The 13,069-nt window shown below is 36.4% G+C and overlaps 1 protein-coding gene across 1 annotated transcript in view; it reads right to left on the bottom strand.

The window, feature by feature from the left end:
• Nucleotides 1-12,814, bottom strand: part of UQCRH (ubiquinol-cytochrome c reductase hinge protein) — an 18,899-nt gene extending 6,085 nt beyond the window's left edge. Inside the window, exon 1 of the mRNA XM_085885697.1 lies at nucleotides 12,594-12,814. Within this exon, the coding sequence (XP_085741823.1) occupies nucleotides 12,594-12,638 (45 nt within the window). The 5' untranslated portion in view covers nucleotides 12,639-12,814. The remainder of the gene's footprint in view (nucleotides 1-12,593) is intronic.
• Nucleotides 12,815-13,069: the final 255 nt, after the last annotated feature.

Here is a 13,069-nt window from a genome sequence, read left to right as displayed (position 1 = left end):
ATATATATAGTTTAAATTCTTTTAAAAGTCTCATGACACTCAAAACTTTCTGGTTATTTATATATTAACTTGACCTTCCAAGTGAAGAAATCACCCATGTTTCTTTTTTAAAACAAAAAATGAGATAATGAGACCAGTATTTCGAACATTTCTGGTGCTTTTCACAACTTGCTATGCCCCGCCCTTTAAAAAAGTTGACTTTAGCGAACCGCAGCGTTGACATCATCTGCAGAAACTCGAACAGAGTGGATTGACTCGAGATATCGCGTGAGTAGGGTGAATATACTGATTCTGGCTCACTTTTCCCCCATGCAAGTGAATGGGGTATTTTCAGCGATTTATTTTTTTTTTTCCCCCTAAAAATAAACCCCCTTTTTATTCCAAGGTATATTTATTTGTCTCCCCTTTTAACCTCGGGGCACTCTTTTCAAATAACCAATGCAATAAGATAAAGATTTGTTCAAGTAGTAAAGTAGGAAAGTGATTTGTTGAAGGTGATTCTAAAGAAATATCTGAAACATGTAAGCCGAGGGGCACTCTTTTTCAAATAACCAATGCATATTGTTTAGCTCACTCATTGAACCGATAAAGATTTGTTCATTCTCAAATTCCTTCAATAGTTTAATTTTCTTTGCACAATAATCCCCATCTAAAATATTTAAAAATAAAACATTTGAATCTTTATATTTTTTAAGATACCCCTTTTGTGCCATTACGAAATGATAAACTTCTCTTAATGATCTTGTTTGACCATCTCCTGAGCCTCAGATTATTTTTTGCTAAGCCATGCCCACTTTTCATAAGCCCACCCACTTTTCACGAGGTATTTTCATAGGCCACGCCCACTTTTCCCTAAACCCCACCCACTTTTCATAAGCCACACCCACTTTTATGAAGCCCCATCCACTTTTACTAAGCCCCGCCTACTCTTACATCATTTCCAGTTCATCTCTGACTCACAAAGAAATCACTAGAAAATTCCAGAATGTTATGGTTTTGAAAAATTTCCCAATGAAGGCTTGCCTAGGCTTGCCCAGGGAATTTTCAAAGAATCCTCCATTTTGAAAAAAAAATTCTCCATTCTCACAAGGCTCGCCTGGGCTTGCCCAGGGAATTTTCAAAGAATCCTCCATTTTGAAAAAAAATTTCTCCATTCTCACAAGGTTTGCCTGGGCTTGCCTGGGGTTTCCCAGGGAAACCATGCCCAACAGTCTTTCTCGAAAAAGCCTCAAGCCCAGGCTCCATTTTAAACATTATTTTGCTGGCAATCAAGTGCTGTGTGCTTGCTTGGAGCTCTACTACTTGTATGGAAGTAACCTTCAAGTTGATGAACTGGATTCAAACCTCTTATCTGTTGAGGTAAAATTTTATTTTCCTATTTTCAGTTTAATTTAAACATCGACTCATTTAATAATTAAATAACTTAATTAATACAGTCATGCGCCACTTAACAACGGGGTTACGTTCTGAGAAACGCAGCGTTAAGCGACGTCGTCGTTGTGCGAACATCGTTTATTTTTTTTTTTCATTTTCGAACATCGTACTTACACAAACCTAGACACCTTGGCTATATGGTGTAGCCTATTGCTCCTCAGATACAAACCTGTACAGCATGTTACTGTACTGAATACTGTCGGCAATTGTAACACACACCCAAGAGAGACGGAAGACACGTTAGATTTACCTTTGTGCTGTTCATGACGGCCATCGGTGTTGTTAGCAGCAGCTTACAATCTCCTCTCGCATCAATTATAGAAAGGTGAATAAATAGTGTTTGGATTTTATAAATACGTAATCATTGCATCGATGTTATAATTTACAAATGAAGAAACGAGCACCTGTCAATTGTGATATATATTTTCAGAACAGTGCGATTGTTTTAACAATATAAAAAGCTTCACGAAAAACAAATTCGTGTTTTAATGTCGACGAAGAACAACGATTTATTCGCGGAATTCTTCAATTCAAAGGTAATTTACTTGCTGGAAGGTAAACGTGCAAACATTGGTTTACTTTGAAAGCCGATTTCCTTGAATCCCGATTTAGCATGATCCTGTTTTTTTCACGATGACATTTTTTGGACCTCAACGATCACATTATAACAGGGCCACACTGTCGTTTATTATCATTATGAGGTATTATGTACTGTAGTGTTCATAATTGTATGTGCTATTTTTATACGAGGCTTCATCACTCGGCGATAGGAATTTTTCAGTTACATTTTTTTTTTTTTTTTTCAGAGCTGGCAGATCCGTCGTATATGCGATCCGTCATTGCCCGGAACGTCGTTAAGCGGCGCATGACTGTACATTATTATTTTTCTCTCACTAGTCTAGGACCTGGCTTAGACATGTATGCACTTAATTTAGGAGAGGATACCTCATTCTTATGTTGTAGAACATATTTATTAAAGTACCGAATACCCTTTTCTTGAAGGTATGCTTGGACACAGAAATGATAATTTTCTTGAAGCCTTCTTGCTGTCATTTATGTATTAGAAATATATGTTAGAATAATATTATGGCACGAAACACCTCCCCATCTTCCCATAGTTAAATCATTTTGTATTTCCTCACTTATTATATATATAATCCTGTTTTTTTTCTGTTTTCATGATATAAACTAGGGCAAAACCATTATTATATTGACCCTTATTAAATTCTTTTATTTGTTGTTTCGAATCGTGCTTCCACAAAACTCATTCTCTATCCCAAGTGGATATTATTCTTCCTGACGAAACCGATTTAATTGTTCCAGGTCTTCTCGGTCAATTTTACATGATTTGTTCCATTCTTCCCATTGTTCCGAACATTCCCATTGTTCCATTCTCATACAAATGATACGCCCTTCTTTATAAAAATTTAATATAATTCGAACTGTGAATTCTGTATGACCTGGAGATAAAATCAACACTTCTGTATCTTTGGAATACACGGCTGTTTTATTTAAGGATATATATTGTGATAAATCGCTTAATCTCACCAAGTCATTCGCATCATTCGGGCTTGGATAATTTTTTAATTTATAAGCATTTTTCATATTAATATTTTTTGTTATACTATATTTATGTCATTCAGCCTCTGCCTTTGTGTAATAATTTGATAAATCAATATCCAGTTCTTGGGATACACCAAAGATAGAACCATCTTTACCAACATAAGTCATTTATATTAGATTAAAAATAATTTCGTAAAAATTTTTTTGTTGTTGTGTTGAAATAACACATATAGACATAATTGACCACAACACTTCGAATTTAATTCTTGGACTTGAAAAGTTTGATAAACACCATTCTGTAAGAGTTTTATGACTTCAACAGGTGGTGGAAGACCAAAACTATCAAAATAATATTTGTCTTGACGATTAAAAATACAAATCCAATGAGAACCGTTCCCATTATTATCTTCTAAGTTCATAATAATATTCTTTGTATGTTTAGGCACGTTTGTTAATTCATCTCTCATAAAAATAACCACATTATGAATTTCTAATTTCTTACAATATTTGACAAGTTGTAAATTTGATGTTGTATTCTTTCCAAATTCTTTAAACCACTCATCAATGCTCATTTATTTATTAAAAAAGATATAATCCATTACCTCTTTTAGTTAATTTTACACCTGCTTGTGCGATAGAAGAAAGCATATCTCCAACTAACAATCTCGCTTTATCAGGCAGACCTTCAAGTTTTTCAGCAAAATCTACAATTACACCACTTCCACTAATTTGTTTCTCCAACTCTTTGTTATGTCTTTCCAATTATTTTTGAGCCTGGAGTTGAGCCTTCCTTTCATTCGCAGTTTTCACCGCTATTGAAATACCACCCGTCAATGCTCCAACCGCACTGAAACCAGCAAATAAAGGAATAAGAAATGGGAGAATCCTCCACTCGTCTCTCTTATTGAATATTTTTTCAATATTGGTTTTGTCTATTTAATTTTAAGTGAGCCAGTATCGTTCAAGATTTTAACCTGTTCTCTTGTAAGCAAAACATCAATTCTTACTTCTCCTTTTCTGTGAATTGTATTAACGTTAATCATACAAGGCTTTTGATTTTGAACACAAGATTATAGTTTATGAAGATTAATTTGATTAACATATACCCCAGTTGGTACTTTGCCACTCATTTATTTTACAAAAAATTATCTGAGACTAATCATAACAGCATTATCTGCATTAATCTGTAATTCTGTTTCTTCCAAAACCAAACAATATGCATCAACTTCTTCAGTCTCTCCTCTTTCAATGTATAGGGAAGTATCCACTCGATTAGACTTTATAGTTTCCTTTTTAAGCACTCAGGTCAAACGCATAGATTGTATACAAACTTTTAAATGCCGTCATATCCAAAATAGGTTCTTTATTTCCATTATTTTCACACACCTTTTGGTTACACTTGTATGCTTCAAAATAATCATTTTTTTCCCAATTAATTTCCAATCTATCTCGTGGATAAAATGTTCCATCTCGAGAAACACAAAGTTGTTTCACCTTAGCATTAACACTCAATGCATTATTCTTATCAGAAGCAGTATCGCCATCTGGATTTTAAAAAAATAATCCACAGATATCGTGGCTTTCCTTCCAGAACATCCAAATTCCACGTGTAAATGGTTTGGTTTAGTTTAATGTGTTCACATCTTCTTTTGAGATATGATACACTGAGTGGTTTCTTTGAGTTAAGTCTTCGATTCAACATATCTTTTGTTTTAAAATTAGGAGTATATTCACTAATATACCAACTCATTTTATCAATTACAAATTTATTCTGCTCACCAAAAGCACTACCAACACCAAAAAGTAATCTATTTTCATTATCATTCCTTTGTAGTTGAAATCTAATTTTAAGACCATACAGAACTTTATCATGATCACAAAATCCAAATATACCGTTAAGAGGAACTGCCACAGTAAAACTATTAACTGCTTTTGTATCATCAGTATACGTTCCTTTCCTTTGAGTATATCCTGGGTCTGTGGTTTTTCCCGTTGACTTTATCAGGAATAAAACCTTCAACAGCCCCCTTTTCCCATTCTATCGCTGAATGTATATAGTGTAAATTTCATCATTTCAGATACAGCAGAGACATAATCAAGTGCTTCAACTTCATGTGTTCCAATGTACAAACAAACACTATCAAACATTTTCCAGAAGAAATCATTTACGAGTGTAGCGTTTGTGGTATTCCCAGCCTTAGTGAATTTAAATTGACAGAACAAGAAACTTTCAGATAGATTCAAATAGGTTTGTTGATTATTTATTTCAAAACTTTTTGTACCATTTGCATTCTAGTCTGTTCCAGTTATTGCATTTACCTTGAAGTAATCCTCTTTTTTAGTGGAGTTTGAGATGATAATAGTATCATCCAAATCATAGATAGTATCAATTGCTTCCAAACTTGTATTTATTGAGGAAAAAAGATGTTAAAACTTTTGAAACCCCGACCCAAGTATTTGAATTATTTTCTGTCGTTCTTGGGGGGGGACAACTGAGTTTTGCCTTTCTTAATTTCTTTAATTGCTTGTAATTTATGAGATTCCTTTTGGGCATCTTTTATGCTCTTTGCAGCACCTGCCACATTTCCCACAGCAGAAGCATTTGAACCAATTAGGTCTTTATGTTTCAGAATAGTTGAACCGATACCCATTAGAGTATCAATTATCCCATCTCCTCGAAATTGATGTCCGACACCCCTTTGTCTCTTCGGTTTATAGTATCCTCGACCAATATACATACCATCACCCTTGTAGTATGGAGAAAGGAACATCCCATCACCTGTAATTATTTTACATTTTCTCAACTCGTGTTTCCTCACAATAACCATCATATTTATTTATTCGAAAACTTCACTTAGGTGAATTCTGATGGATATAACTTCTCCATGAAAAGAAATCATACGATTATCTTGGTCGGTTATCCTAAAATTTACTCTGTGTATGTTTTTTCCTGACACAGGGAGATAAACCAAATTTTTGGGTTCCATATTGAATTTATAACCAATGGGAGTTGAGGATGCGCTGAATGAAAATATTGTATTTGTTTTTATTCCATCATTATAAGCACCATCAATCAAATCAGAGTGAATTAATACCGAATTTATTCCTGAGGATATTTGAATGACATTATCACTGTAAAACGTCCCATTAGTTTCAATCTTTTTTGAGGAGAAACCCAATAACTCTCGAAATGAATTATCAATTATGAAATCAACCTTGTAGTTATTTTTAAGTTTAATCGTTGATTTTGAAGTATGTTTTTGAATATCTACAACAATAATTTTTGGTTCATCACCCTCTTCTTTCATAAGACGAGCAATTTCGGAAGATATTTGAGAAATCTCATATGCTCCGGGTGAGACTGTTATCGTTTTGTATCCACTTCCCGGATTATAACTAAAGTTGTCATTTTTATCAGTTATATTAAATAAGGTATTATAAGTTTCCATGGACAATGAAGATGCCTCATATTCTTTTGTTGGGTCAAGTTGCAGTGGGTATGGGAATGAAGATGTGTGGTCGCTTGTTGTGAAATTAAAACTCAGGATTGTGCTTCTCATCTTATTTAATATGAGATAAAATGTCTTTATATTGAGATTTATTAATTATTTTCATGTTCATCAACCAGTCTAAAATGGCTGATGCTTCATTAAAACAATTGTTATTTCCAGCCTTCTGACTCCCTCACAACAATAACAGTCCATCAACTAATTGCGATGGGTAATTTGGAAGAAAACTAATACCTGAACCAAGGATACTTAAAACCTGAATAATGTGTTTCTCCTTCTCATTCTTGCTACGTTTACCAAAAAGACTAACTCTATAATCAACAGCGTTCAGCAGATTAATATATAATCTATCATCATTATTTTCCTTATCCAATAGTTTATCAAAATACTTTGATTCATTCCTCACAGTTAAAGCTTGTCTTCCATCTTTTGTGAGAATAAACATTAATCTGGGGATTTCTGGGATTTAGTTAACTAATCTAAATTAAAATGACAAAACCATTAACTAATCTGGGGATTCGTTTTGAATTAACAGGGGGTTGAGCAGACCCCAAGAACCTTAATTCATCATTAAATATCAATACCTTTTCTTGAACAAGATGAAATATTGCTGGTTGTTCTGTTGGAATGAGTCCTGCTTTGGTTTTTGATTCCACTGAATATTCATTGTTTTGAAGAGCATTCACAACATAAGCAGGGGGGTGATTAATCTCTTCCAGTTGTTGAAATAATCCTTCATCATCATATTCTAATTCCCCTATATGTTCTAATTCTTCCTCCGTCATTTGATCAAAATCATTTAACATTCAGTTTTTTAGGAGTATATTCTACTGTGGAGCTGTGGAAACAACTATAAATTTTTCTTTGGAAGTTTTTAAAAGTGGTTTAAAAAATTTCTCTTATTTTCTTTCAAATGCTTCTTCACCCGTTAGTTTCTGTCTATGTTTCTTCTTTATGTCTTCCTGTTGTTTTACAACTTTTGAAACCAACTCTTGATGTTCCTTAAATCTTCTTGCTTTCTTTCGCATCCATTTATTTATTGGAAAATATCATTTAATATCTCATCTTGTTTCACAACAATATATTTATATTTTTCAGTCGTGTGCTTCATGTAATCCCCAGATTCGTTTTTACTGCATAATGTAGAACAATTATCTCTCCAAAAATTGTTGATATCTATTGAATTTAACTTGAATAAAATAAAAGTATAAGCATTGTTTCTGATGGAACGACGAGGAAGTTGAAATTACGATTGACTAAGATAAATACAATTACAAGAAGAATGTCTCCCTCTTGTGTAGTAGCTATCCATTACAGTTTGGTTTCTCTCATTAACACAATCATCAAATATAACGAGGTTCTTTTTTGATTTATCGAAATCTTGGGGAGACGGTACATCATCCGCATTATCAATAAGAATACAAGTTATCGGTTTTGATTTCTTTTTACATCTCTGTGTATCACAAAATAGTTGTATTATATCTTCAATGATATAATCATTTAGGTTTTTTTGAAGTTTAAATAAACCGATTGTATCTTCTTTTTGAAGATCAGCATTAAAACCTTGTGAGAGGAGTTGATACTCAGGTTGAAAACTCTACTTTGTGAAAATTATCATAATCTAAAAAGTTGGGAGTCAGGAGCATCTTCAAAAGTATGCAGGTTTTTCCGCATCCGCTTGAACCAACTATGAGACATCTTCATGAATTTGGGAGATTTTTATGATTGTTAAATTTTATCTTATTTTCCCAAATGGGTAAAAAAATAATCAACAAATCGAACAAATCATTTATAAATTTGGAAAACAGGTTATTTAATTTATTGTTGGCTTTTTTAGAAACTCTATATTTTATCCTAAGTTCAGGTTTAATTTCAAGATTATCCATTATTTTATTTATGCAATAACTTGTGTTGATATTTCCCTGAAAATTACATCCATGAATAATATATAACAACAATCCTTTGAACATTTCTCTAATACGTTCAGTTTCTTCCCTTGTAAGGAAAGGTGTGTTATCACCCTCATACTTTACATTCATTTCTCCAAACAATCTTGTAAAGTAATTTATTTTTGGTGTAAATCGAAAATAATTATTTTCCTCTTTATATATTTTATTATCATTAATTAGAAGATAATCACAGAATATACATTGTTTATTGGTTTTGACTGTGTTTAATCCCACTCTATCACACGCAGGACAATTCTCAAATTTGTCATATGGAGAGTCAGGGAAGTCTTGCATATTTATAAAGTAAAAATTTACTTAAACTAAAATTCATCTTCGGAATCATCTATACTTTCATTACCTTCAAAATCTTCAGTTGAGTATTGACTCATATTTAATAATATTACCATCAATATATATATATATATATATATATATATATATATATATATATATATATATATATATATATATATATATATGTTGTAACGGCTGTGTAAATTCGCATTACACCATAAAAGGCCCTCAGGTGAGATATCTCCATAGGTACATGTGTAGTTAGCCCAAACCCGTTGTATAGAGGGAATTTATGTGATCCATCAGGGCTGCGACGCTTTGACTCAGTAGTTTTTCTTTTTCTATCTTTTATTTCAAACAAACAGCATCTCAACAACCACGCCACCGCCACCATCTACGCCACCACATCTTCGCCACTACGTCCGCTTCCGAACGGCAAACAAAGGGGCAAAGAAGGGAACTGCGAGGATGCGCAGGTTTCACCGCCTGTTTCCCCCGTTTGACTTCCCTGCGCTTTGGAGTGGTCAATGCAGGTCAAAGGTCAGAGGTCATGTAAAGGAGGGGTCTCATTTTGGGGGAATAATTCTCTGGCCCAAAGCCAAAAACTGACTCCCCTGGCCCCCGCACGGAGCGGGGGTGACTGCAACATTGTGTGACCGTGGAAATACTGCGGCCGCCGTATAATTGCTTGTGGCCGTAGATTTTGGAGACCCCATGGCCGCCATGGCAAATGTCACTTGGGCCTTATCAACTCTAGAGTCTAGACTAGTCCGATAAATCTGACGTGCTGTAGCTTTCTTTTATTATTCTCTTTTCTTCATTGTTTTCTACTGGCGCTACATGACGACAGTAGGAATAAAATAAATAAAAATGCAACAGAACGTCAGATTTATCATACTACTCCAGACAATTATGTCGCAAGGTGTGTTCTGCACACAAGTTTTCATCGTATCCGGACAGCGAGATTGCTTCGTTTTATGCGCGGAGAGACAGCCGATTACATGGGCTGGCCTTGCTTGCGATTCATTCGCCGCAGTGCAACATGTCCGCTGCGCTGCGCTGGTCACATCACGTCACTAAAATATTTCTGATATCGAACAGTATGCAAGTCGAATTTACATTATTGAATTACGAATAGGATTTAGTCAAACCAGTTGTTATTGCCAAATCTTCCTTCGATATCCTCCCGATCATCATGAATGCTAGGAATTTCATCGCCATTTTCCTCTGCTTGTCCTGCTTCGGGCTCGAACTGGTAAGGCCGTATTCCATTTCCAGCTGCCTGAACTTCAGCTCCCACGACTACGTTATCCGACAATTCTCCATCTGATTCAGACCAAAATCCTTCATTTCTCACACACTCACTGTCGCTACCAGACAAATCAAAGTCCATGTCATCCATTACTCAAAACCAAATATTTGATTTATTTTTAAAGCAGAAATGAACCAAGCGATTGAGTCGATCAATTGAATGTGGAAACACACAGAAATCCAAAAGAATCACGTAGACCACCAACCCGAGTAATTTATGTGCAGCCTTTGTCATCCTGCAGTTGACGTCATGTGGGTTACGCCCCTTTCGGCAGAATTTTTAGGGTCGTTCCTGAAGGTTTGTTTTGTTAATTTTACTGAACGAGTATTGTGAAAAAAAACATTGTCAGATCTGAAATCACGATGGAAAACTCCGATGGGACATATAGATATATATATATATATATATATATATATATATATATATATATATATATATATATATATATATATATATATATATATATATATATATACATACATACACAATTTCAGTACTTTTGGGTGTCATAGGACCTTTAAAGCTAAGAAAAAAAAAAGACACACAAACAACAACTACATGCTATAAATGATCCCATTTAGCTTCATTTGACATTCTCATTAACGGTCCCAGATAGACACCCAATAAATTTGTGAAGTACATATGAAGCCTTTTGATTAAACTCATCAGTGAAGCGACGGAGGCATGGCGAGTTATTATAAATATACCATCAGAGATGGGGAATCCCCTGCCATTGAATGAAAAAGATCATACATATTCCAGATAATGAGGGAGGTGAATTGGAAACAAGACACCATTTGGTCATCATCTCGAAAAAGTTCCCCAGGGGTGAGGAACGTAGTAACCAAAAATAATTGAAATCAGATAAGCGGTTTTCTATTTATTACAAAAAACATTTTTTTCAAGATGGCCACCCCAGTCGGCCATCTTGGGTCAGGCCACGCCCAAAATCAATATGGTTCTTCCTTTTCAGGTGGTACATGTGTAACCCAAATTTCAAATCGATATGGCGAACAGTTTATGAGTTATCGCACTCACAGATATAAATGTCGACGCCCAGCTAGCCAGACGGACGGACAGCCGGACGGACGACCTTGGTGACAACAACATCCCCCTTCCGTCACGCGGCGGGGGATAAAAACAGGGTTATGTTCCATTACCATTCAGCTTGCTATCGCTTGCCAAGCCAGCCATTCCTAATCAACCATTTCGTTGGGAGTGCTTGCTTGAGTGCTTACTATCAAGCGATCCACTTGGTGAATGCTCTACAAGCTGATTTGTAATTAAACACACCCCTGGACTTGAACCTTCAGAGATGTCTCACAGCAATGCTTTAACGTTACCCTGAATACCAGTCAGCGTAGATACAATCCAATTAAAATATAAAATTTTAAGTAGTCTGGAGTGGTTGGAGTAGTCTGCGGTCCGTTAGAAGGAAGGTCTGGTAGTCGAGCAGCCAGGATCCTAAGCCGTGGACTTCAGGTTGTGGGTTCGAGTCCCACCAGTGGTTCGGAGTCGGTGTGGCCGCACGAAGCGGACAGGTACCCCGGCCCGGCCTGACCTGACCTAGATAGACCCACGGGGTCCAGTTCTGTTGGGTGTGTGTCTGTGTCCGTGGGCCCCGTCTGTTAAGTAGAGCTGTTTAAGTGTTTTCTTTTCATAACACCTTTCTTTATTCATGATAACTCTGCTCTGTGTTCCCATTCCCAATTATTATTATTATAAATAAATACCCCTTTTGTTAAATGTTCCAGCTCGTTTCTGTGTTTCTTTTATTGGTTTAGCATGGTGTGTGTTGAGAAATAGCGAAGCAGTAAATTGTTCATTTGGACCGACGGGCCTTGGTAACCATCCGCTCGTGTTACACATGGTTCGAGCACGGTAACGGCTCGTTCCGCTCGAGTCCTGTCTGTGGTGTCCGAGGTGCAGCAGAACATGGAGGGCGAGAGCGTAGCAGTAACTCTGCTTTATTGCCCGACCGGATGTACATCAACGCCACCCCGAGCGGGCGAGTAATGATACACGAAAACGCAATCATGTGATACAGCACTGTCGAGAGTGTGAATTCCCCGGTAGCTTTGCCACATGGGTAATTAGGTATATATTGAAGTTTGGCAATTAACCCTAATCCACACGGTCGAATTATTGGCGATTCATGGTCCTGTAAAGGACCCGTACCTTCGGACTTATCCGAGGGTCACGACCTAAAATCCGGTGTGTTCGGTGGAGCCGACTCTACTGCTCCCCCTAACGGTCGTGCTCCCCCACCGATACGCGGCACCACAACAATACAATAAATGTTTCATTTTAATTCCCCATTATCAAGTGGCTCTTGTTATCAAGGTCACGAAGTGCGTCGTTTTGTAACATTCCACGAAATTACGAGTTTTATCGGCACATCGAGAACCCCTCAGAATCTATTAAAGAATTGCGCGCGTTTATATTTCATGTCGAACTCCTCCTGCTGCCTGTGAACATCCGTGAGTGGAAACAACACGCGGCGCTCCCAACGTCCTTCACACAATCACCCACCTCTGGCTGAGCTGCCGCGCTGACCTTCTCCAAAAACTTCGCCATTGGCAACAAGCGTGCGTCTTCCTCAAGCGATTCCGCCGCCGATGCCCTTGATTCAGCGTCTCCTTCGACCTCTTCCTGCGGGCAGTGATGGGAAGAAGAAGAAAAAAAAATAACTCCTACGTAATTAACTTCCGGTTTAAGACGAAACAGATTGTATAATTAACTTCCGGGTTAAGCGGAAATATTTCGATTGCCGTACATTCTTATAAACTATTGCATATCTGCTCAGAATTATTTTATTCGAAGCGAAATGACATTTAAATAGTTCACTATGTAAACCATGAAACAATTCGACTTGATGAGTAAATTACAAGCACTGTGGGGAGGAATCAGATATTATACACCGCTCCTCGAGAACGTGCTCACAAGACCCGTCATCACTCGGACTTTGAAATCGCGGGGGGAAGAAGAAGAAGAAGAAGAAGAAGAAG

Source organism: Eptatretus burgeri, chromosome 6, assembly GCF_056783735.1.
Source record: "Eptatretus burgeri isolate ZD-2024b chromosome 6, Ebu_testis_v1, whole genome shotgun sequence".
Taxonomy (NCBI): domain Eukaryota; kingdom Metazoa; phylum Chordata; class Myxini; order Myxiniformes; family Myxinidae; genus Eptatretus; species Eptatretus burgeri.
This window is presented reverse-complemented; position numbering and strand designations above follow the sequence as displayed.